The sequence below is a fragment of the Misgurnus anguillicaudatus genome, chromosome 21, assembly GCF_027580225.2.
Source record: "Misgurnus anguillicaudatus chromosome 21, ASM2758022v2, whole genome shotgun sequence".
In the NCBI taxonomy this organism is placed as follows: Eukaryota; Metazoa; Chordata; class Actinopteri; order Cypriniformes; family Cobitidae; genus Misgurnus; species Misgurnus anguillicaudatus.
In genome coordinates this window covers 49,934,011-49,961,942 of record NC_073357.2, presented here as the reverse complement: position 1 = coordinate 49,961,942, position 27,932 = coordinate 49,934,011, and the positions used below count along the sequence as shown (strand labels likewise).

General features: G+C 38.4%; 2 protein-coding genes across 6 annotated transcripts in view; one reads left to right on the top strand and one right to left on the bottom strand.

Annotated features, from left to right (window-relative positions):
* The window catches only part of LOC129449278 (protein phosphatase 3 catalytic subunit alpha), a 113,399-nt gene extending 90,782 nt beyond the window's left edge, over positions 1-22,617 (bottom strand). For 4 of the 5 annotated variants that reach the window (XM_055212065.2, XM_055212069.2, XM_055212068.2 and 1 more), the window contains exon 1: positions 22,315-22,616. In XM_055212065.2, the coding sequence (XP_055068040.1) occupies positions 22,315-22,375 (61 nt within the window). In that variant the 5' untranslated portion in view covers positions 22,376-22,616. Of the gene's footprint in view, positions 1-22,314 lie in introns of all 5 variants that reach the window. The other variant, XM_055212071.2, reaches the window with a different exon arrangement.
* Positions 22,618-22,748: 131 nt separating this feature from the next.
* Positions 22,749-27,932, top strand: part of LOC129449268 (B-cell scaffold protein with ankyrin repeats) — a 69,063-nt gene continuing 63,879 nt past the window's right edge. The window contains exon 1 of the mRNA XM_073859320.1: positions 22,749-24,485. The gene's annotated coding sequence lies outside the window, so the exon portion shown is untranslated. The remainder of the gene's footprint in view (positions 24,486-27,932) is intronic.

Sequence of the window (27,932 nt, the reverse complement as noted above, 5' to 3'; positions counted from 1 at the left end):
ACATAGGAAATAACTGATGTGAGCCAAAACTCAGGACAGATTTCTGCTGCAAAGCACTGCAGAGCAGCTTTATTCAGTCCGTGCCAAAACATGGAGGAGTTTAATTAGCTGTGGATAATAACCCTGAAATCTTAAGCATAAACAAACTCCATATGCAACATACTGGATCCAAGCAAAAGCACAAAATAATCTAGGCACATCCCTGAAACAAACCTAATTTTAGTGGCCTTTTGCCCAACGACTCTGTATATGATTACCAATGCATGTCTGGTCTTTTATTAGCTGCTGTTTATAAAGAGCCAATAACATTCGTCACTTTGACATTTAAGAAATAAAACAACAATCTCGGTTAAGTTTGCCACATAAATGTCTATGACAAATCTAACTGCATCCAAACTGTAAAGCAGACGTAACCTCAAGCACATTTCATTGCTGTGTTATTCTGCCTGAAAGCATGTGAGCAGTGCAGATACGTATCAAAACAAACGCACAACTATAACAGCGGGCTCTCCTTAAGAACTCGATCCCTCATGCGGTTAAATGAAGAAAGCAGGCATGGCCACAGGCCTGCGCACCTGTTCACACAACTAGAGGTGCAATGAATGTAAACAAAGGCCAATCAAAACGCAATCAGTGTAATAAAAATATATGCAACGGAGTTGTCATGGAGTGACGTGTCCCTATGTGGGTTAGAGGTCACGGAGAGCTGAGAGTATTTTGCTCTTGAAGCCTACGTGGATTATACCAAGAAATTTTGCAGCAGGGCTGTACAAAATAATCATATATTGATAGACTGAGGTTTGAGATTGTGCTATCACTCTAAATAAGGAGAAAATGAGTGCGACCACATCGAAAAACATTCAGACTTTATTTAACAATTATTTCAAAAGGCATTAAGAGTAAGCCCATCAACAGGGGAAGTCAAATTGATTCGGCACTGAAACTTGTAACACTGCTGCTTTAGCTCTGCTTCTGCGTCGCGATCATGCGCTGTTGCTTACACGCGCTGCTTACATGTGCAATGTGAAAGCTCTAACCCAGTGGTCTCCAACATGGTGCCCGCGTGCACCCGGTTGCCCACACAGTGTCTGTGAGTTGCCGACCAAAGCACATTCTATTAAATATTTGTTTGTTACTGTTTAAATATTGGGCCCTATTTTAAAGATCTAGGCCCTATTTTTGTTGCCTCAAAATAGCAACGCGCCAACAATGAGCCTGAACTAGGGCTGCAGCTATCGATTCTTTTTGTAATTGATTAATCTAGCACTGAATCGATCGATTAATCGGATAAAAAAATGTGTGTGTGTTTATTAAACAACCAAAACAAATAATGCATAACAAAAATGACGTGGCTGTAAAATGTTCAAGCATTTGGCTTTTATTATGAACATTGAACATTGAACAACGGTCCATGTGAATCAGCGTGTAGTGCGCGTCATAGGAATTTAATGAGGCATCGAGGCAGAATTTTTGCCTCAAGGAATTTTTTTAATCGAGTTAATCAAGTAACACGATTAATCGTTTCAGCCCTAGCCTGAACACACCTCATTTTCAGACCAGAACACCCATGGGCACAAAATTGGAATGCATTTGCTATTTAAACAACGTGGCGCTAAATGCGAAAATCATCATTGCGCCAGGTTCAAACTAGCAAAAGACACGTCGCGCATTGCGCCGGGTGTATGATAGAGCCCATTATTTTTTATCTTAGCTTGGTTTCTTTTATGTATGTTAACATTTTAAACAATAATAAAACATGTCAACAAGTAAAAAGTTTTGAGTAGACTATATCAAAAAAGTAGCCCTCCAAATTGTTTTATTCATCGTGGCTGCCCTTTTTTTAAAAAAAGGTTGGAGACTCCTCTAACCTGTTAACATCAGCATAGAAAAAAAGTGCTGTAAATGCAACTCACCTATGCATTTTGAACCGGAATTAGCAGCTTTATGTCTGGAACGGCCGAATGTAGCATCTATGTACATCTATATATCTATGGTCTGAGCTGGTGCGATTGGAGGCAGGGACAAAAGTCCAATTAATAGTCGTGAGTAAGGGCTACGCCGTAGGTCATCCATAGCCTGACGTGCACCCGGACAAATTTTTAACAGCGCGTCAGTTCTACGCGGACCACAAGCACTGTGATTGGTCCACTAGAACCCCTCCCGTCAGGTAAAAAAAACTGCTGTTTGTGACGGTGAGAACAAAGATGGACCAAGTTGAGGAGTGATTTAACTCGAACTGTAATATTAGTCACTGTTTATTTTTCTTCCATCACTGCTGGACTTCTCAAAACATACATAACAAGTTGCTGTTTCTTCTTCGCTTGTGGGTTAAACTTGCCAAGCTGCTTCTTCATTGACAGTCGCGCTGCTACTGTGGTTAAATGCGTGGATACTGCCTACCAGCGGTCTGCATGTGTGTTTGCACATCAAAGCGGACGACGATGCAAAAGTATAAATGAAAACTGACGCGTAACCTACGTCGTCGCGGCTACGCCGTAGGACCTACGCACAAATATAACGAGCCCTTAATTTACATATTCATAGATTCAAGTATACAAAATGAGACAAGGACGTATAGTTAAATTCAAGCTATTTGAAGGCATGAAGAAATTATCTTCACAGGAAAAACTTTTACATATGCTGCATGGTTTCCCGCAGAAAATTTGATAGTTAAGGTGGTAGGGTTGTGTACCATCTTGACATTTATCCTTTAACACTGATTTATTAAGTCAATGCTTTAATTCAAATCATTTATCAGTGTATTGCGCTGAGGTTGTATGTGATACCAAGTCTTACATCATATTGCCGAAAGCTGGGTGTGATTCTGAACAATCAAATAACACTAGCCACATTATATGCCTAAAATAAGCAGAAATTGACTAAAATTGCTGTGCATTCATTTGACTGTATGTCATCTGATTGCTAAGGCTTCAAATCTTTAGACGTATTTCTTACTGAGCACATGGATATGAACGGATCTACTGGGAAAGACCGGAAGATTTAGAGGGATATAGAAGTCTCGGGACAGTTTCTTTTTCAGTTTGCCAGCTCAACGGTCCCTCCAGCAAGGTTTATCATGTCTTTTAAAGGCCTTAATGGGAACTTTTCTTTAACCTTTGATATACTTTTGCCAAACTCTTTGAAAACTTTTGCTCAACAACCCCCCTACCACGCAAGAGAAGGCCACATGATGGACATATTTGTTAACAAAGATCTCCAGAGTTTCTTTTTGCATGCAGGGTTTCGTTATTATCAGTTTCTGTATTTTCCTTGGCTCAGATTTATAAAGTGGAACCTCGGGAAGCCGGTTTTATTGTACACAAGAGCATAATATAAATAAACAGGATATGTATACACACATAGACACAGTTTATCTGTTTGCATAATTGTACAAATACAGTACCATAAATGGTTTGTCACATAAACCCCTGGATGCCTGGGTTGAGCACATGTCTCAGGGATCAGATTCAAACTAAAAACTGTGCTATCAGACTCCTCTGCATTCAGCCCTGATGACACACTCAGTATGAAGCAGTCTCATCTATTCTGCATTCCTCAGACATGCTGTCAGAGTCATGAACCATCCCCCTCCACACACACACACACATGCTAGGGCTTTCCCTTAAATAGCTGGCTTTTAAATTTACAACTAAAGATGTCTTTTCACATTTTGCTGGATGCGGATTTAAATATCCATCTGTCAGAGTAAAGTCATGTGCATCAGTGTACATACAACAGGAAGCGGTGTAAGAAAGCATGACTATGCTCTCCAGCCCGTTACATCCATCAGCCAGTCCTACACAGCCTAATGCATAAAAGAGAAGAAAAGTGAAAGAAAGCACATGGGGGTAGAGAAAGTCTGTTTTTTTGTACAGTTGTGGGAATCACCAGCTGTGCTACTCAGAATATAAAGCCTCAGGATACTTTGCAAACTACTAAACAAAAAGGGATATCCTAACAACACACGTATACAATCGTGAAATCCGAGATTTTATTTGGAACGCTTCGGAATGAACATGTTGCAACTGCTTCGGGAACATATGCTAAACTTATCCAAGAATAGCACAATGACATTTACCACACTTTCCAGAACACAATGACGATGTTTGTGAGCGACAGAAAGTTACTGGACCTTTGCAGAAAGACGCCTGGGAGGACAAAAAATATTCCATTTACAGAATTTGGGCATAGATGCATAGGTCTGCATCTCTTCAGCATGTTTTTTAACTTGATCTGTCTCTGCACTTTTATCATAGCAACTCACTGACGCTGACCCTTACTCATTTGGAGAGAGCTGCCCATTCTCTCTTTTTATGCCCCACCAGTAGTGGTTTGGCGTTGATTCCAAGCAACTTTTGCTGAATTGCATATGGACTCAAATTCGCAGAGGAATTAAGTTGGCAGGCTCCAAAATTCAGCTCAGCTTCAAGTTTTAAAAGCCTGTTTGAGGCATTACGGCACAGATTCACTGTGTTGGCGTCTATCACATTCCATATCAACCATTTGTTGTGGACCGATCTGTGGCTGTGTAGGAGCCTGGATTCATTCAACTGTCTTGTCTGTTTTAGGAGCGAACTTGGGGTCCATATACTGTCTAGGGCTGCAAGATACATTAGGGATATTTTGTTTGGCAACACTATTTAAATATATATATAAAAAAAATTTATATTTTATTATATAATAGGGCTGGGGAAAGATTAATCGCGATTATTCGCATACAAAATAAAAGTGATTTTTTTTGCATAATATATGAGTGTGTGCTGTGTGTAATTATTACGTACATATATGTATGAATATATGTATGTGTGTGTGGTTAAATATACACAATAATTACTAGAGCCCGACCGATTTATCGTTTTGCCGATTTTATCGGCCGATATGAGCATGTCGCAGATATATCTGTATCGGCGTATAAGCCGCAGATATGAAGCCGATATGAACGTCCCTTTCAAAAAACATTAAATGCTTTTGAAAGATGTAAGTACTTGTTTGGCCAGCAGAGCGCGCCCTATTGGTTGCTAATGGCGACCCAGGTCACTCACTGGAGTGACACCAGCCAATCCCCCACCCCTTTCACTTCCGTCAGTTCAGGTGGCGGCAGTCACGCGGTTTCTTTACAACATTATACACCTGGTATTAAGATGCACTTTGGTCGATTGGATTATGAGTGTGCGAGAGAGACACATTCCTGTTTACATTTGGTGTTTTTAATCCGTCGCTTTTGTCCACTTGCGAGTTGTTTAAAACGCAAGCGGAAGAAATGACGCGAGGCGGAGAAAGAACGCGCTTAAACTGACGCGCAGTCTGTGGGAGTACAGCTGCTTGTGTTGTTACTGAACATGCAATTGATTAAATAAGCTCGCGCAACTTTGCTCTCCGCCTCTTTTATTTAGCGAGGGTGTAGACGCTTTAGTTTTATAAAAGTTTAAAGTCCCGACAGAACACTGTGGGTTCGTGTTATAAAAACGTTGTGCAGTACATTAAACATAAGCCTACATCATTATATTGTCAGTAAGTCAAGCATTGTCGTCTGAACGGTAAGTTTCTATTTAATTTGTGAAGTATAACTTACTGTAAAGCTAATAAACAATGACTTTATAAGTTTCTATTTTTTAAAATAAGCCTAATATAACATTATTCTCGTCAAAACTGACAATGATTTAAGTTATATGTATTTTGTTTTGTTTGTGTTTTAAAGTTATTTATAATAAGTCAAGTTTACTGTTTTGTGCACTTATATCAGAATCATTTTGGATAATATAGTTTATTGTTAACTTATAAAACACACCTGCCTATATTACATATCTTTATCACGTCATTTTTAATTGTTTGTTCACCACATTTGTGAGTGATGTGATCATTACAAAAAAGTATTTATATATAGTATATTCTGTTAATGTATAGTGTATTCTATGTACAGTACTGTAGTAGTATAATATACTGTAGTATATGTGTACTGTACTATAATATGCACATAAAGAATATCGGCCGATATATCGTTATCTGTCTTTTTTTACTCCCTAATATCTGTATCGGCATCGGCCCCAAAAAATGCATATCGGTCGGGCTCTAATAATTACACACAGTGCACACACATATATTATGCAAAAAAGTAACTTGGATTTTGTATGCGAATAATCGCGATTAATCTTCTCCCAGCCCTAAATATAAATTAAAAAAATTGATATATAAATACAATACAATAATTACACACAGTACACACACACACACACACACACACACACACACACACACACACACACACATATTATGCAAAAATAACTTCGATTTTGTATACGATTAATCGCAATTAATCTTTTCACAGCATATATAGCAATATAAAAAACATGAGAAATTGTTTTTTTTCCTCAAAGGTGCATATGGTATATTAATAATGCAATAATAATAATAATAATATATCTGGTATATTACATATATAAATGATGCTATACTTTATCTAACAATGACAATGTAGTCATTATTTTCTCAACCTCGTGTCATTTCCAATCTATAGCTGTTATTTTTTGTAATTTTAAAGCAATCTTTATTGAGCTTTGCACAGACAGTTTAGTGACCATGTCTGTCATGCCATGAAAAGGACAAAAATCACTATAAAAGCACCATCAAAACTTATAGCTGTTTTCTTTTCAGAAAAAAAAACAGGAGTAATTTTAAAGCAATCTTTATTGAGCTTTGTATATACTGACAGTTTATAGTGGCCATGTCTGTCATGCCATGAAAAAGACAAAAATCACTATAAAAGCACCATCAAACTTCAGGTTTGGAATAAAATGTGGAAAGGTAAATAATACCAGAAGCTTAATTTCCTTTTAAAAGATATTATTTTTATTATGCCGCATATCCAGTCAGGTATGCAGGGAATTCCCTGTGTCACGGATGATCCATGCAAACTGAAACAGTAAAAATCTGATAAATACAGATGGCTGAGCACAAATTTGTCAACAAAGAGACTTTCTGTACAGACGTGTCGTGACTTGAAGAGAACAGTTAGCATTCTTACAGCAAATATGCAGGCTAGCTGGGTCAACTGTACACTCGTCTCCATCTTACCACTCCCCGCAAAACAGATCAGATCAACTTCATTAAGATCAGAGTGCTCTCAAAGCTGCATAAGGTTGAACATGGCCTCTGTAGGGTGATACAAATGGAGCAGCTTTCATCTGTATTGATCAGATAAGAACTGTTGATGTACACTAAGAGAGTGACACAGCATTCCACATGAACACCAGCAGCTCTGAGGGAACACCACATCATTGTTTTCAGTGCCTTAAGCCATAAAGATCCAATTAAAAATTAAGAAACAGACTTCAAATTATAGTTCTTTACTTAATTTGACATCTGCCAAAATGCATTTGTACAAGACTGGTTATCCATGTGAAATGTATGTCTTATTAAACTTGCAAGATCCTGTTGGCCTACTATAGACTTAGTACATATGTGCAATTCAGTGACTGTTTTCTTTGTATTTAACAAGATTTATTAAACTATCAATTAAACCTTATGTAACTCATACTTCTGCCAAACACCAATGCCAAATGATGTTTTCAACCCATCCTAACGGATTGTTCAATAGTAATTTCTGCAATCCCGATTAAACCTTATCTGCACTGACCAGCTACATAATGTTTCTTTGGAAGTCCAGCAGAATTGCCAATAACAAATAAAAAAGACACAAGTTAAAATTAATGTAAGATATAATAACAAAGCAGCAACCGGCCCAGTGAGCTTTCCTTATTGTTAAGTCCTTTATAATACACTTAAAGGACAACATAATGTGTGACAAAGAAAATGACTTTTCCGTTTGTCAAAATATAATGCCTTATTAAACTGCAGTACTGGCTTTATTAATGCAATTTTATTTGCATTAAAATACATTTGTGCACAGCAAAGATAAATGCATTAATTTTTATTTTCGATTGGTTCACAAGTGGGTGAGAGAGACACATTCCCTTTCACACACCTGGTGTTTTAATCCATCTCTTTTGTCTACTTTCGACTGCTTCTGTCCTGATTATTTCGATGGGATGGTCTGTGGGCGAGTCATTAAAACACAAGTGGGAAAAATGACAGGTTTAAATTGACACGCACTAATGTTATGTCAAAGTACTGCTGCTTGAGTTGTTATTAAACATACTGCACAATGTTTTGTACATGTATAAGTAAGGGTTTTCCCGGATATTTAGGAGCAATTGATGAAATAAGATTGCACAACTTTCAAAATAAAACAAAAATGAACGAGGCGGGGAACAGCCACTTTCATATTATCAATGGCTATGTTTACATGCACAAAATTTTGTCAATCCGACTGAATTTAATATGATTGAAGGTTACAAGGATACAGTTTACATGCACCCTAAACATTGCAATCTGATTAAATGTTAGTTTACATGTACATCCTATAGAATCCGAACCAAACGTCTGCGCAAACGCACAGCCAGGGTTGCCAGATTCTCGTATCAGAACTATCCCAAATGGACATTCAAAACTAACCCAAAAGCATCCCAATGACTATTCACAGCCCAAATACCATTAACTAATGAACGAAATCCTTTCATCTCTAACCGGCAGAAAAAACAACTGGTGGAGACAGTTTAAACAGTAGCCCAAATCTAAACTCGAAAAAAGCACGATTCACGCGTTTACATGCATTGCATACTTTTCTTATGTGGATTGGATCACAGATCTAGTACACCACCCCCTTTAATACGATCCAAATTTTCATCCGATCGTCCTCTATTGTATTGATTAAGGTGTTTACATGAAGGCTTTTCAATACGATTGAGCCATCAATACGATTACAAACTAATTATTTGGTTGCATGTACACGTACCTAATGATAGTCTAAAGCTGAACAATATGGGTTCACATTAGAAGTCAGGACCAATGAAAAAACATGCTCGTACATTACACATTTGATAAATAGGTGAAGAGCAGGCGTTTTTTTGAGGCACATCCGACCACATAAGCATCCACATCACAAAAGCAATCAGGTCAATGTATTTTCGAATGCCTCTGGATGTGATCGAAAGTGAACGAGCTCAAAACGAACCCTTTTACATCTGTATTTAACGTCGTCCACTTATGATCCGATCTTTCAAAATGCATCTTAACACCAAATGTAAACAGGGCCTTTTATTTCCAGTACAGATCCTCATGTTGTAATTTTTCTGCTATAGGTGTGAATGAGTCCCTCCCCCCACAATGGCTGCCATGACAACAGATTGCTGGAGCACAGCCAATATACACATGAAATACACACCCAACACGTATGAGATCAGGATGAGGATTATTACTATTGACATTATCAAATAACTTGTATGAAAATAATATGCCTAAAATCTGCTTTGACATTTACACATGCAACCTAACATTTTACAAGGATTTTCCTGAATTTTTACATTTAATAAACAGCCACGAGGCACTTCACCCTGAAATCTCTGAATAAGCCCCAAAATTACAACCACATGTTTATTTTTCCGAGAAACTGTATTAGAATGAATAAAATGACAGAATCACTAATAAAATGTTTAAGGAAATTTAAAGAGACCACAATGAACTGTGACATGACTTCCGACATAGGCAGAGTTTTGTGCACACTTGAATGGAATGTAAGTGCAGGCTAAATAACCTGTCCTAACATGATTTACCCTGTATGGCTGTCTGCTTAATCCTTTTAAGAGATATTATCCTACAAATCCAGAAATAAGTAACTGGAATAAGCAATAAACTGCAATATATTTAGGAATATATATTTTAAAATAAAACTAACACTTTTTATATTTTTTAATAAAATGATGTAATTTATGAAAAAAAAATCAAGCAAGACACTTTTGAATGACTGACATGAGTAAGTATAGTGGCACAAAATAAAATGTAGCAATTTTTTAAACAGATAAAAAATGAGAACTATATCGTATAGCGGAGGAGTTTGTAGCACTTCGATCTCGGCAGTCGGCACACATTAATTATGTTACTGCGCATGTATAAATTTTTTGAGGTAAGAACATAGTAAAATATTGAAAAACTGTGGTGTTTTTCTTTAAGAATGAGCTCACTAAAAATGGACTGAGTTTGTACTGATTCACATCATTGTAAAAAAAAAATTGTTGCACTTAAATGTTTAAGTTTTAACAACTTGAAATAATAAGAATTAACTAATGATGCAGTATTTACGAAAACCTAATGTACAAAGCACACAAAAATATTGAAATATAGTATTCACCATGTTGCTTCACATTAGGGTTGTCAAAAGTACCAGGTCTTCGTTCCCAAGCCGTTACTAAAAAAATTAAAAAAATTATCGGTGCCAGTTTTTTTTAAGTACCGGAACCACAGCGGAACCGGGTCCACTGATGCGCCGTTTGACAGGTTGTCAGTCGGAAACTTTTCATAGACGCAACAAGAAGACCCGAGTCGTAACAAGCGCTAATGCAGGGTCACTGAACTACACAAAATCATGTAAATATGTGCAAAGTCATGTTACTTGCGTTCAGAAATACTTCAGATTTAAAGCGGATCATCGAGAGAATGAGCGAATTGTCGGGATGAAAGGAGAAAACACATTAAAGGCATCGGCTGGATTCATTACAGTTCAAGCAGGTGAGCTTCAGTTTGCATTATGAGTGTTGTAGCTTAATGCTGGATTGAAATAACCCCCCATTTGTAAACGTAATAGTCAGTACAGTAACAGCAGGGCTAATGCTCATTCTGTGTTCTTATTAACCTTTTAATGCTTTAAAAACTTTTACATGGTTAAAAAATTGAGAAAACACATATAGGTTTACAGATTTTACAAAGCAGAGGCTTTTTGATGACATGTATATACAAAATTCTTGTGTTAGTTCGGCTAGCAATGTTTGTTGTTTTTTTTTGTGTGTGTTTCTTTAAATGCAAAGAAAACTATTGTTCCCCTCCCGTATGCAAAGTACGGGGTAAAAGGCTTACATATGTGCTTTGGACTACATCAAAACATGCGTCTCTGGCAGAAGCGTCTGTGAGCGGTTATGGTTGGGGCGTAATCAATGTGACATCACATTGATAGCGGATCCCCAATAGCCTGTTTGTGTGACTGTTGCGGTTTAAAGGAGATTACACAAAAAAGAATAGATGGATTTGTATAATAACAGGATGTTTCTGCACACACACTAGTGACTCAGTTTTTGCTATATGCATCTATGTTCAACCAGCTGTCTTACTAATGTTTAATGTATTTGTCTTTGGCAGCAGACTGAGGAAGATGATGTTCATCAGTATGAAGGACCCCAGCAAACACACACTACAACAGCTGCTGAAACCTTTCAGCAACAAATACGTTTTATACTTGATGTATAAATGTAAAGTAAATACAGAATTGCAATGCTTTTATATTATTATTTATTATTTTATATTGATCTTCAACTTTACGAATTTATTAATGTTTAATTAGCATGTTTTTGTGTACAGTGACAACACTACTTCCCATCAACAAATTTTTGTAACAACTGGTGCCATTAGTTGAAAAGTTTACCAAGCAGTTGAAAAGTTTACCAAGCAGCTAAGAAGTTACCAGAAGCCCTAAATACTTAAGTGATTATTAGATAAAGATGACAAAAACAAACAAAGCTGACGATGGTCTTGGTGACAAAAATAGGCTACACATTCGTACACACGTAAGTCATATTTCACAGAGCCAAACCAAATCTACTTTCCTCTGAAATCATTTGCATGACATGTTTGTGTGCAAAGTCGTAACAAACTTTTAAAAGAGCCTAGTCTTATGACAAAACTATATCAAATTCATCATCCTCAAGACTCATTTGCATACACCTGACACTACCCCAGAATTCAGTGCTATTATCACAGACGAGCACTAGTAAAAAGTGAGAGACAGGCGCCATTACATCCAATACAGCTGAGGCACTCTTATCCGTTTATATGGATCATCATCTGAACCCACAACCTGTGCTAAAATAGTGCCAGTGTAGCCTAATAAGGGCCAATGAAAGCTAAGGCAGTATTAGTGAGTGTGTGGAATAAGGTCATAAGGGGTTTCAATACTGCACCACACAGCTGATGTCATTTGCAGGGCGACACAACCCACAATGAAGAGCCTCGGGCTAAAATGCATAAGCTAGCACACAATCCACACCTCTCCAAACCGCTGAAGCCATGCCAGGCCTATGTTAATACGCTGAACAACAAAGCTGACAACACAAACCTATCATAAAGAGAAATTTATGGCGTAGACTTAATAGAAGACTGATGTAATTACAGCGGATCACAGCAGGTTTAAGCAAACTGTATAGAAAGGAATAGAGGCCGACCGATTTATCGTTTTGCCGATTTTATCGGCCGATATGAGCATGTCGCAGATATATCTGTATCGGCGTATAAGCCGCAGATATGCGCCGATATGAACGTTTGTTACAGAACACATTAAATGCATCTGAAAGATGTAAGTACTTGTTTGTCCAGCAGAGTGCGCCATACTGGTTGCTAATGGCGACCCAGATCACTCACTGTAGTGACACCATCCAATCCCCCACCCCCTTCACTTCAGTCAGTCAGTCTCTCAGTTCAGGTGGCTGCAGTCACGCAGTGTCTTCTTCACAACATTGTTACACCTGGTATTAAGACGCGCTTTGGTCGATTGGATTATAAATGGACAAGAGAGACGCATTCCCGCTTACATTTGGTGTTTTTAATCCGTCTCTTTGTCGACTTGCGAGTTAAAACGCAAGCGGGAGAAATGACGCGAGACGGAGAAATGACACGTTTAAACTACGCGCAGCCGTGCACTTATATAACACTATATGAGATTACTGCTGCTTGTGTTGTTAGTTAACACGCTCATTTCAGAGCAATTGATTCAATAAGCTCGCGCAACTCTACACCCTTGCTAAATAAAAGAGGCGGAGCGAAGACGCATTAGTTTTATTAAAGTCTAAAGTTTGCACGGAACCCTGGGTTTGTGTTATAAAAACGTTGTGCACAAGCACAACATTAAACATAGCGTACATTAGTATGTGCTCCGTCAAGCATTGTCTTCGTAACTGTGAGTGGCTAACGTTAACTAATTTGTGAAGTACACAACTTACTGTAAAGCTAATATTAATCAATGACTTCATAAGTTTCTCTTTATAACGTTATTCTCGTCAAAACTGCAAATGATGCAAGTTTTATGTATTTTGTTCTCTTTGTGTTTTAAAGTTATTTATAATAAGTCAAGTTTACTTTTTAGTGCACTGATATCCAACTAATTTTGGATAATAAAGTTTATTGTTAACTTCTTGCCTATAGTACATATCTTTGTCACATCACCACATTTGTGAGTGATCACCACATTTGTGAGTGATCATTGCATTGCATTGTATTTATTCATAGTATATTATGTTAAAGTATATAGTGTATTCTATGTACAGTACTTTAGTATAATATACTGTAGTATATACTGAACTATAATGTACACATAAAGAATATCGGCCGATATATCGTTATCGGTCTTTTTTTACTCCCTAATATCTGTATCGGCATCGGCCCGAAAAAACGCATATCGGTCGGGCTCTAGAAAGGAAATTGGCCAAACGTTAAAACAATCTCACTGGCTTTCAAAAAAAGAATATTTACTGAAAATCACATTTATGTAGCTCACTTTTATCAACAATGTGGCTTCCATGCGTTTATATCCTGTTGTGTACATTGGATGGACGGATGGAACGAATGGAAATGGCAAAGTGGGCAACATATTTAAATGCTGCTTGTGTTTACCTGTGTTGACAGTATGAAATTACAATATTATTTACTAAACCTGTATAAAGCAGTCACGTGATTACATCATTCCAGTGTCAAAAATATATAAACATAGGCAGATACCCACATGATCACAAACACATGCCATAGATCAAGTCCCATCCCTCCCCTTAGGCACATAGTGATAGTCTAAAGAATTCATACAGCTTTGTTGACACTAGAAATGTGTACAACTACATGATAGAGGTGCACGATTCTGTATAAAATGAGAATCACGATTCTTTGCTTAAAATTAAGATCACGATTCTCTCACGATTCTCAAGAACTTTTTTACTTTAAAGAGTAACTAAACCAACTTTTTTTAGTTAATGATCTGTAAGAATGATGCTTTATTAGTGCCGTTTATTGATTTTAGTAACTTTTTTGACATTTGGATATAAAGTGTTTCAATACTACAATACATGGTGTAAAAACGTCTGAGTGCTGCCCTCTTCAGGTTAAACAGTGGCTACTGCAGTTGAATTTTCCTATTGGATGTTGGGTCCAAAAAAAGACTTGTGACGTAAGCAGGTTCAAGCTCACCACGCCCTTGTTACGATCTCACCACACACTTGGTGTGAGCTTAGTTCGTCCCCTCTATCTCTGTTGGGATCTGCCCACTTTTCTAGCATTTTTCAAATATTGCCAGTGGGCGGAGTCAGGCTCTGACCAGGGGTTTAGTTACGCTTTAAAGACTTACAACCCCTGAACATTAGATTAACATGAGTTTTTACATGTGCAAAGAATTCTCCTTCTAAAAGTTTCAGATGAGTTTAGATAATCTTGAAATTCAGTTAATGTTAACTGTAGAGTGATTATGTATTAATTTTATTTAAAGAAACGTAAAAATAGTCGGAGCCAATGGTGTAGTGGGCAGCTCTCCGCCATATGATGCAAATGCACTTCCGGTGACCCGAGTTCGAATCCTGGCTCGAGGTCCTTTGCCGATTCCATACCCCTCTCTTCACCCTCTACTTTCCTGTCGTCTCTCAAATCTACTGTCTATCAATAAAAGCAAAAATGGCCCAAAAAAATAATTAACTTAAAAAAAGAAACTTAAAAATATAAATTTTAAGTAGCCTAAATAAAAAAAGGAATACGTTTTGGTGCAGATTGCTACTACATGGATTGACATATACTTTATGGTAATGAGCTATGAAGCGGTTCGGCGGCAACCAATCGGAAGCCAGAAACGTTTGACGGCAACCAATCGCTTGAGAGAATTCCAGAGAATGCATTCGAGCGTCAGAACGCAGGGCAGCCAGAGCGTTTTTTGAAGCTTTTATAATCTTCACGCCCACCAGAACACTTGGGCCAAATACAGGAATATGTCATGTAAGTAGTCAAGTGCAAACAAAGCAAGTGTGGTTATTTGGAGGCAGCCAATGTTTTAGCCTGGCTCCGCCCTCCTACGTGCTTCCGCTCAGTACTACATCTGGGACTGCTCTGTAGGGTTTCGTTTTCTCCTGCAAAAATCTGCAGGACCAATCAGCGAACAGATGGGGGTGGCTAAGAACGATGACGTTGAGGTCCGTCGTCAGTTTGAGTTGTAGTTCAGTAATGGCAGCGGAGAAAGACGTGAGAAAAGCTATTCGGTCCGTTGTTGCAAAACTGCCGAATATACAGAAGTTAAAACCGGAGAAAGAACCAGGTTTGCTAAGTTTTGTTTGTCTAATTATTCTGATATACGTCACGACCACACGTTAGCGATTGGCTATGGCAGATCCTGAGTGACTCTGGGCAGATCCAATCATTTTAAGCTTCAACAGAGGACCCTCCTTAACGAAAGTAACGCTTTGCAATGGAGCGTGGCCAGACTCTCTGTACAAATGAAATGAATGTACGAGAGCCTGGTTGGACCAGGCTACAATAGTCCCTTTCACACATACAGTCTTTACTGGTAATTTACTGGTAAATTGCAGTTAACAGATCATGTGTGAACAGAACCTTTCCGGTAAATCAGTGCTCCCAATTTACCAGTAAGACAGGTTGTAAGATTACCAGTAATTTACCGGTAAGCGCAATGTGTGAACGAAAATTATAGGCTTACCGGCATTTAGAACGGACAACGTCAGACCGTGCTGACAGCTTCGGGCCAATCATAGCGTTTTAATACAGATGACGCGTTTACCCCCGCACTGTTTACGGACGTTTCCACACACATGCTGCTTAAAAGTTGAGCACACCTGAAGTTTACGTCCACATTGCTTCACCAAAGTTGTTTCAAACAGCTTACCGCTGAATTGCCGACGTCCTTAGCACGCCCTCTGTGAAGCCTAACGTGCAAACAGTAGTGTTGTTAAAAACGCATTTTCGGTTTGACGTCGTCTCATTCAATGATGTTTGGTCATGAGCAACTTCGCGACTGACGTGAAAACAGCAAAATACGGACCGTGGATATGAACGACGTGGATTGTTTACAAATACAACACTGGGCTCGCCGCGTGCCACAGGTACTTCCGCTTTCTCAACAAATTTACCGGTATTTTGATACTGATGTGTGAATGATGTCTTACTGGTAAAATAACGGAACGCCACTGCGTGTGTGAACAGCACATTTTTGTATTTACTGGTAAATTAATTCTGGTAAATTCATGGTAATTTACCAGATCTACTGTGTGTCCCCCTGTGCTAAAAACCCGTTTGGAAGGGATAAGATCCGGAATGAGATCCTCTTTTTGGTACTACAACAACGTCAAGGACGTACCTGTGTATTGCTCTGCCTTAGATAGAAAGAAACAGAAACCATCTAATTTCTCGGCGAAAGCATCTGCTGTATCGGGCGAACATGAGCACATCTGGCTTGCGCAATAATGAGACGTCATCGCGGTTGCTGTTAATGATTGCGTGTTGTCGCGAGAACTGCGTCTTTTCTCCTTGAAATGATAATTACCTGAATCGTAGAAATGCTTGATTAAGATCGTTTGGGGGGATCGAATCGAGATCACAATCTTTTAACAATTAATCTTGCAGCTCTACTACACTATGCATTTTCATATTTAAAAACATCTGGACAGTCTTGAACCAAAATGCTAAGGTCTTGATAAGTGTATGTAACAACTAACAACAGTGATGGCTCAAAACAGCCAATGATATCCATCTGTAAGCGAGCACCCACATTTTAAAGGGACATCACATGCACATTCTGTGATCTCCCTTTGAGAGAGATTTTCGCCCGTGCCAGTTCTGCCACACATCTCCACCCCGCCAGCCTGAACAGATGGACTAACTTTCTCTTGCTGGAAGACCCCTGTGCTGACTACGTAGTGCCTGAGGAAAAACCTTCTCACACATTTGTCCTTAAGACGGGATGAAAGGTGCATCACTTTGGGGTAAAAAGTGTACACTGGTTTGAGTGAGAGCACACTGAGGCTGCACGGTGCGATGAGGGTGCGTATCTATTTTAGTAAGACGCTGCTGAGGCTGGACTGCGAGTAGAGAACTGTCATTACGGTAGACCTGTCGAAAAGGCAGCACTGCCTTGGTTCTCTTTTCTCCAACCATCTCTCTGACAGAAATACTTCCCCGCGCCTGTCGTTTCAGTCCTCGTGTGTTGGCAGCCGCGTCAGAGTGTTACAAGCTTCCAACACCTCTGCTTCTGCAACTCTCCACACCCTAATACGCTGTGTCACCATACGCTAAGAACCTGTCCTGTCAATGACTGCAAAGCAACTGGAGATTTCCAGTAAAACCGCCTGAAGTCAAACTTTCTGTTATTGTACCCAAGCAACCAGTATGTTACCTGCTGTAAGAAGATATATATATATATATATTACTATGTATAAAAAGATGCATACATGATGTGTCAATAACATAATATTTCAACGAGCCGACCTTCACACATTTGTAGAATTGACTGTTTTCCACCGCCCATCCATCTGATGTCGCACAAATTTGGAGAGCGCTTCTTAAAATCGCCTGCTTTTACCAGGCTGCAGATTTAATTACAGTTACAGAATAAAAAGTTGATAAGTCTAAACTATGTAATAAAACTTTGTGTGGTTGTGTAGGGGTTGGTGGGTGAGGGTCAATACAGGGGTCTTTCCCTCCAGGTGCTTCTATAATGCTCGGCATTAAGTTATGTGATGTTACTTAAGGTTCTGTTGCTAAAAATGACTCAGCTGTCCAGCAGGGATCAGCTACCGAGATGGCGGTCCCCCCTCGCTCCGTGCAGCGCCTGTGCCTCCCCTCAAAAGTCAAATGTCACATGCTATTCGTCTTTAACTGCAGCATAAAACCAACAGACAATGGCCTCACGCTGCGTTTAGATGGACTTCACAGGGAGCGGTGAAAAACTGTTGCCTGTTTCACAGAAAGCCAGCTTTCACCTGATCAAAGTGAAACAAACCGAAAGAAAAAGGAATTCGGTCTCGACCCAAGTGAGGTGAAAAGTAAACGAGAAACTATTTCATCCTGTCCTTTCATATGTGCACGGTACATAGAAATTAGGGATTGCATCGAATATTTGAAAACATGCAGTAACAAACAGCAGCACTTTTGTTATTATGTCCTGATCTATCTGAAACAAAATCTGTGATGATCTGAAGCGCAATTTTAAATTAAATTGACTGTCTGCAGTGAAATCTTCAGGGCTCAATAACAGTTTTTTCTTTTGGACCACCATTCAGCTTTATTACAGCCATACCATCAGTGGTACCACCACAAAAATTATATATATATATATATATATATATATATATATATATATATATATATATATATATATATATATATATATACACAGTGAAAACAACATTTATTTTTCATTCAACACATTATTTTAAAAAATGAATACTTGTAAAATATGCCATAAATAAAATATGTTACTCCTTTCAAAACGTTCTAACAGATGCCTCCAAAACTAGGGCTGTATAACGATTAACCGCAACTAATTCTTTGCAGAAAATGTTTTTGTTTACATCATATATGTGTGTACTGCGTTTAATAATTATGTATATATAAACACACACACATAAATTTTAAGGGAAAAAATAGATGTATATATTAAAAATTGAAAATAATAAATATAAATATAAATATAAATATAAATATAAATATATATATATATATATATATATATATATATATATATATACCCTAACATATACACACACCTGTTAATATTTCTAAAATATATTCATGCATGTCTGTGTATTTTTATGATTATTACAGAAAGTAAGTACATGTAATCAAAAACGTTTATTTTGCAAAGAATGCAAACCATAGGCATGGCCCGATTACCGGTATCAAGGTATACCAAGGTTTTAAAGAGTCAAGGTTTCAAAACCACTAACATTTTCTGTGATACCGTTTCCAAGGAATGAGCTCTGTGTTTACACAAAATTTTGAAAGAAAATTATAATTTAAAAGGCTTTATTTTTACCCGACATACATATTGTATGTTGCATAAAAAATCAAATGTATTGTGTCCAGTTAAAAAGTTGTTGTTTGTATACTTAGGCATCTAAAAATAACACATTTTAGTGGTGCAATGTCAAAACCGCAATACTGTGAAACCATGGTATTTTTACTTAAGGTTATCATACCACCAAAATCCCATACCAGCCCATGCCTAATTCGTTTTGATTAATTGTTATGCAGCCCGTATGGCAATATATATCAAAGTCTTTTTAAGGAAGTCGCGTCACTGCCCCCCCCCCCATATTTGCAACGCCTCCAGGTCTTGCTAAAAGTCCCTCCCCCAGAGGATGGCATTCTTTAACGATTGACGAATGGCTCTTTTTACTGGAAGGTGGGACTACAGCAATCATACTGACCGTTGCGATCTCCCCCATTCATATCAATACACATCAGTGACACATCTTGTTAACATTAAAATCTTAATGTACAGTTATTCTATTTCCGAAATACAGACAAAAAATATTGACGATTTAACCAATACAACAACAATTTTCATCCAATCAGATGCTTTATAAAACCAGAATGTCCCGTTCACCTGCAATGCAAAAAAACACACCTATATGATCAACAAGCTGTTGGAATGCAAGCAATGGTCGGCTTAGGCAACTCTCACACCCTGGACTACATGATTCTCAGTGGATGCTGTTCAGCAATTTCAACAAACCACACACAAGACTTAAATGAAAAACAGGCTTAATCAATACACTTTTCCCCAAAGCAAGCCACACCTGAAGACCATAGTAACCTCTCTGTAGTAACCAATGTCTGTCTGTCTTTGCTTTCTTCTTTCTTTGTCATTCTCTCTCTCTCTATCTGACCACATAAAGGCTGCATTAGCATGTGGAGTGGGTTTTCTTCGAAAGTGAGACTGTAAAAAAGCGACAGTACATACTAGCATTACGTAAATGCTCCTCTCTAGGCGAGGATCGTTTAAGACGAAGGACACTCCACTAAAAGCTTCATCTCTTTACAGCTTAGAGCGACCGGAAGATAATAGATCTGTACGATTGAGCACAGCTCAGACAGAAGCTACAAAAGAAATCATGGCACATCAGTGCTAAACTGTTCACTCAAATTTGGCTTCTCTTACTGCTAAAAACTGGCCCTCCGGCCTACAGACTGATCTTACGGTCTTAAGAGTAAAAAACTCAGAAGAGCATACGAACGAAAATGAAGAAAAAGCAGAGACAAATAAATTTATGAGCTAAGAATATAAATGCACAAAGCACCCATGCATATAAAAACAGAGGCAAACAAGTAAAATATTACAATAAATTACAGCTTTAAATAACTATAAACTAAGCATAAAATATCGTAGATTAGTGTATAGTAGTGCCATTGTTGTTATAATGTTATATTGTCATCATGCCCCTGTGGAGAAGTTAAAGATGGAGCTATATAGTTTCAATTATCAATATACATAAACAGACAAAGCAGATAAACAAGAGGAAAGCCTCTTTGGCAGCTGAATAAACAATGCATTATCGTATCTGAAAAATGATGCTGCACTTACAACATATTTTGCTAAATTTGATAATGAGAACTAAACAATGCAAAACATTATACTGCCAACACTTATATTCAAATTACAAAACAAAACATGGCAAACATGTAAAGATGACATGCATGGGGCAAGGAAATCATATTGGCTCATGCATAAAACTTTTTAAGCTTAAAGTCAGAAGCATCCATAAGGTGTGCACATACAGTAATGTTTAGGTTATGTTAATGTTTTATATCCAGATATGTGCGTAGTAAAACATGTATGCGCATTTCAATGCACTTTATATTCAAGTGCCACGTTTATACATCACATCCTTAACCTTTCACTTCTTTAACAGTATATATTTCTTTATATAGGTCTGTAGGTTATAAAACCAGATGTAATGTGTCCTGTCTCTACTCTCTTCTACAGCAAAGCAAAGCGTTTAGAGCTACCGAAGCTCCCATTTCTCAGATTTCCCTTATCACGCTGATATATTGTGCAACAATCTCATTAAACATTTAAGTGCAACTCCTTCCTAAGGCACTCCCGGTCCTCGCCTATCCATCCCCTGTCCGGCGAGAGGAAATTGATGTTCACAAGAAGGCCATGCTAAAAGCTGATGGGAGAAGAAAAGGTGAGTGAGTTATACGAGCGACCGGGGCTTCTTTATGAGAGCAATCAATTCATATCAGATCCACACACTTAGAAGACCACAGCCTGGCTACTGAATTACTTCAATGTTTGTTGGGAGCCGAATGCTGTTGCATGATGATGGATGGGTTGGGGTTTTTCAAAGCATCTGGATGACTTGTGGAGTCCTATACAGTTGCCTCTAATACATGCATGGTAGGGTGGGCGCTATTGCCTGATGGCTGCAGAAATCATTACGGTGCATTGTTTGTTATTTTAAATGCAAAAGCATAACACAGCCAAAATTAAATAATATCTAGTCACACTAGCACGGTGTGTTAGATACCAAGATCACTGCAGATCACAAGTGCAATTGAAACTACTATGAGCATGATTGCCTTGTAGAGTAACAAATGGTGCATGTTTGCAAGCGAGTGAATGTTGAGCTCAAGGCAGAGGTGCCTACTGAGAGGGATTGTTTCCAAACAGTCAGGGGTCATATGCTCAACCTGTCATATGCTGCCTCATGTCCAAACCGATCATCTAGTAATAAAAACAAGCATGCGTAATCCCTGCACCTTGTGGTATGCTTGTTCTTTCACGCTGTTAGTATTGTGCAATATCTAAATAGCTTTTTTGTCTATAAAGGACGGCGTGCAATCATACAATACGACATTAGTCAAAACTACAACGATTACAAAAACAGCGCTGTTGCTTAGAAAAATCTATGGTTTGACGCGTTTCTTTGGTCAAAACAGCCATGCAACCAACTCTGTAATAACAACAACCTTTACTTCCTACTTTTACCAATACAGCCGGCTACCACCCATTTTTTTTCCATGGGCAGATCTCATATTATAGACCATTACCCGATGGTTCAGACGACTGTTCACTGCAGGGACACGTTTACACTCGTACCTCAAGGTTTTCGCACTTTATAACACTCAGTGAGCCCAAACACTTTTCACACGCGTGGTATTTCTACTTACACATAACCACTCTGTCCGTCGTGGATAACTTCGGATCATCATTCGGTTTGTTTTCAGACATTTCCAGTCAGATAGGTGTCGATTCACTCTGAAACTGTTGTCGATAACGAGCCGATGTAGTTCCTCGCCCAACAACACAACTCTTACCCAAACGCGAGACGGCAGTGATCTCTCGCCCGTATCACTGGCCAAAAATACTTGCAACAGGGTGACAAATTTCAAAGCTGTTACTGTAGCGCTGTCTGATTTACTGCAACACTGTATCAAGTTCTCGGTCCCCCTACGATGAGCGCAACCAAACCCGATAGACACGAAAGGAACACCCACTTTCCTAGCGACGGTCGCTATTGGCGGAGAGAATCCTTACGCTCTGATTGATTGGTCCGCTGTGATGTCAGTCATATGCGTCTGCGTAATTGTAATGTTACGATTCTGTACTCGAGTCTGAGGAGGGGAGTATAATTACAGCGTTTCGCTTCACATTCGAAAGACTACCAAGAAACTCATAGCTTCATATTTCATGACCAGATAAGTACAGGAGAAATTTAGAAATTTAAATGCACATATTTGCAGTCCCTTATATTTACAAAAAATAATAATAATGGTTTTCTTATAGTACACGTTGATTGTTGTATTGGCTATATCGTTTTACTATAAATACTACAGGAAAATACTATAGTAAAATTGTTTATTTTCGTAAAGTTTACTGTATATGTAAATATATTATGGTAGGCCAACATAGAAATATATATTAGATTATACTATATTATAATCTAATAGCATACTGTGGGGGGTGATATTGCACCAAATCTCTCTCTCTCTCTCTCTCTCTCTCTCTCTCTCTCTCTCTCTCTCTCTCTCTCTCTCTCTCTCTCTCTCGTTTTATCAGATGTTATTAAACAAAACTCAAAGTTAATATATTATCAGAAAATGCTAAAGAGATCTCCAAAGCCACTCCTTATACAGTAGGTAAATTAGGGCCTATTACGTTCTGAATCCTGACGTCAGTGTGAGGATTTGCAAGTGTCTTGAATGGGTCTCATTGGCACGCACAATCATCTGCAATTGCACACACCACACTGTCATTCAGATATGCTGATGCTACTAAGGTCTGAATGTTACCATGGCAGCACACTGGATCACAACTGACCTGCACACACTGAGCTGTGAAACCTCTGATAATAATGACTGACTTGTCATCAAGGGCTCTAAAACCATCCGTGGTGTCTGCAGTTGTTAAACATTTGCATGGGTATAAATGCTCATGAAGGGAGCATCTCTCTATTCCAGAGGAAGGCAATGTTACTCATTTAATAGTAGAGAGGGTTTAATAATCCCACTGTTTTCGGTAGTATTCACGTGGAATAATTGTTGTTGACAAAACTGGGCATTCTCTCAGGTGAAATAAATAAATACTTATTTTTAATTTTGTCATTTTGCACCTGTTGTCACGCATGTCTGGCAGTTTTATTGCAAAGGTAGCAATATTTCTTAGTTTCTTTTGCGAAGTGTCTCCATGGATACATTCCTTAGAGAAACACAAAATGGTAGTTTGCCCTCACAAATGTCTTTTCATCTTCACTTATTTGCTTTAGCAGAAAATGATTGTTAGTGTCAGTGTTAGATGTGCAGTGAACAGTGGGCTCCATCACCAGAGTTAGTGACTGACTACCGGGCTGATCAATAAACTGTAATGACGCTATTTTTCATGTGTCTGAAATAAAGAAGAAATAGTTTTTCACAATCTGACCCAGATCTTGATGCTAGATATATGACCACCATATAGCACCATTATTGAAAATACTGACGAATGCAATAATGAGGAATCATTAGGGGGCAGGTGCGAAATACAGTACACCCTTCATCACTGTATAGTATAGACCATCATAAAATGACTGCATTTATTTATAATAAAGAAATTCTTTCACACCTGGAGTTTCAGATTAAATCTAGACAATGTTAAAAAGTCAATATTAAAAAAAAATACCAAGAATTTCTTTAACAATTGTCTCTTTTGTATCATTCCTATTTCCCCAAGCAATTTTAGAAGAAATACCCAAAGTTGGTACCTAAATGAAACACAAGTGGGAGCTCCATCTAATCTCCTGAACTGTGAAAGAGCAGCCTCTGAGCAATAAAGGTCCTCTGGATGGAAGCCACTGACCTTTAAGGTAAAATAGAGATTAATCCAGTTTCTTCATTTAGTGTAAAAAACCTATAAACTCTATATGAGCCCGATGATGCATCGTCTTCCCTCTCATCTTTTTTCTGTCTCCTGTGCAATAACTTACACAGAGCACATGACTTATATGAAACCAAAGTGTACCCATTACTCAGCAGATTTGGGCTTTGTGATAGATGTAACCATGGATGTGTAGTAGTAAACCACAGACTCCCACTATATATGACTGCTTTTGAACCATTAAAGTGGGGGATGCTTTGCTGAATTCCCTTACCTGGCTTTTGTGAGGGAATTCAGGCATCTGGTGTGTTGTATGGTAAGAAAATTTAGGCTGTATGAGCCCGTTATAAAAATGAAATAGCTATAATGCTAAACTGAGGCAAAATCGATGATTTTAAAAACAGGATTTGTTCCTTTGTAGCCTGACCCATAATAGCCTGATGCTACACAAAGTAAATTAGGACCAAATAATTTGAATGTTACAGTGTTGCATGGCCTCTCTTCACAATAGTGTCATATGCTGCAGTAATCCAGTAAGGGATTTGAAGGCTCAGCACTGCTTCAATTGCTTTATGAGTGGTTGATAAGTCATATTATTCTGCCCACACTGAAAGATTTGATCTATTGGGTCTCCTAAAGCATTGCAGCTGCATCTCACTATTGGTACCGTGGAATTCTTAACCAGTGCTGCAATATCAGAATTCAATTCAAGCTATTTAAGATTAAGCACATGCATACAATGCTCAAAATACATTTTTATTCGGTTCTAATACATCTAGTCCTGAAGAAACTGGAATGACATATTTGTGACCCTGTCTGTAAATCCAGGCTAAAGTATCATAATTATGAGATAATGAGAATCAAAGTTTGATTTCAACCATTGATATCAATCTTTGACATGACATTTCTTAGTCAATAAAGATATCATTTAAATTTTCATAATGTTTTTTAGTAGGATGATTTTGTGTAGAAAACAGTAAATCACAATATATATATATATATATATTTTCATGCAGGGTCGCATGTAGTTGCAAATGTTGGCTCTGTACAATCTAATCTTAATTTTTCTTCTGCAAGTCCTAATTTGCTTGAGATAGGATTTTTAAACTGAACAGCTTTTTTGACATGGCCTTACAGTATGTATTCAGATATATAAAAGCTGTTTTAATTTACTTTCAATATAATCAAATAAGCAACAGATGCAAGGCTGTTAAACCATTAGAGTATCATACATTTAGCTATTGCCATAGCAACTTCAGATGAAGTCACATTAGAGAGAATAAATTAACCACTGTACTTTGTTACAGTACTGTAACAATTAGCACTGTAAAAAAGCACCTTTGGAAAGTATAATTTATGGTAAAGGAAAACACCACCATTTTCAATATTTAGCTATGTTTATCTCAAATTATACAAATTAATACATACATCCTTTTTCAATGTGTGCACTTAATCTTTGTACAGCGCATCGTTAGCATTTAACCTAACCCCATACATTCCCTAAGATCCAAACAGGGATGAATTTAGAAGCCACCAAACACTTCCATGTTTTCCCTATTTAAAGACTACATGAGTAACTATGGTGGCACTAGTGGTGGCTAGTGACTTCTTTTTTTGAAGCGCACAATGCGAAGTTCGTCACAACATGTATGTAGCTTGTCATGTGTGTGGTTCGTAATTTCGAAAATATGTGTTCTGCGCTTTAAGAGATCATGTGTGCATCACGTGTCATGCCAAAATAAGTGCCTGCTGCAGACGCGTCTAAAGGGTTTATGATAAAAGAGACGCTCGCGTTTGCCAGATACTCGCATAATCTCATGCGTAGTTTACTGTTAAGGAAGTGTCTTGCGTGTATTTTGGGAACGTGAACGTCTCTTTTATAATAATGGTTTTGACGCATGTGCAGCAGGCACTTATTTTGATAAAACACGTGATGCACACAGGATCTTTCGACACGCAGGACACATATTTTGGAAAAGAGAACCACACACGTGACAATCCGAACACTTATTTTGAATTAGCGCATCCTCGTATGAGCAGTCACGAGCCGCCACTGGGTGGCACAAAATGTGGCGATTTTTAAGCAGATAAAAATGAAAACTATTTTGTATGGCGGAAGAGCACTTAGTTTTGCAGCACTTCCACCACTTCGACGGAGCAGTAACATGTTGGCCCTGTCCCAAATGGCGCACCTCATGTAGACTTTCGTTCTCGTGGCCTTAAATTGCGCGTGCTCACTTAAGGGCTTGTTATAGTTGTGCGTAGGTCCTACGGCGTAGCAGCGGCGGCGCAGGTTCCGCGTCGATTTTCATTTATACTTTTGCGTCGTCGTCCGCGTCGACGTGCAAACACACGCGCGACCGCTGGTGGGCAGTATCCACGCGTGTAACCACAGTAGCAGCGCGGCCGTCAGAGAAGAAGAAACCGGGCAAGTTAACCCACAAACCAAGAAGAAACAGCAACTTGTTGTGTATAATTTCAGAAGACCAGCAATGATTGAAGTATATAAACAGCGACTTTTGTTGCAGTTTGAGTTAAATCACTCCTCAATTTGGCTCATCTTTGTTTTCAGCGTCACAGACCTATGACGCAGTTTTTTTTACCTGACGGGAGGGGTTCTGGTGGACCAATCACAGCGCTTGCAGTCCGCGTAGAACTGACGCGCTGTTAAAAATTTTGCGAGGTGCGCGTCAAGCTACGCAGAGCTACGCACAGGCTACGGATAGCCTACGCCGTAGAACCTACGCACGCCTATAAATCGCCCTTTAGTCTACTAGTCCGTAGGGTGTCCTATCTGTCATTTTTACGCTTCGAAGTGTGCTCATCAGCGCCCCCTTGATGCAGTCTTTGGTGAAGCCCGCACTGCAGCAGGCTTCACACACTTTACCAACCCATAAGTCCTTGCGAAAGAGCAATCAGACCAATCAGACAACGGAAGGGAGGGAAACATGGAAGTGTTTGGTGGCTTCTAATTCATCCCTATGGAATGAATGGGGCTAGGCTAATTGCTAACACATTCAAGGTGCTGTACAAAGATTAAGTGCGTGCATTGAATAAAAATAGGTATGTATTCATTCATCTAATTTGAGGTAAGAATATAGTAAAATATAGACCAATCAACTGTTTCTATTACCTTGATGACTTCACAGTACTTGGCATTAAGACCCCATTTGGGTCATTCAATAAAGTAAAAGCTGTTCGCAGTCTTAATAGGCAGTGTTTAATTGACAGTTGTCCTTTGGTCACTGTTTACTGCATCACTGACAGACAGTCCAAGTAACCTCATTGACCTCATCTTTCTCATCGCCTTTACATAACCATTTTTCCAAAGGAATTTGCACATTTACTTCAAAAACATTTATAGCTTTTGTTTATCAGACTTGGCATGTTGAAAATCATTCTCTGTCAATATCAAGTCACATTTATTTGTATATCA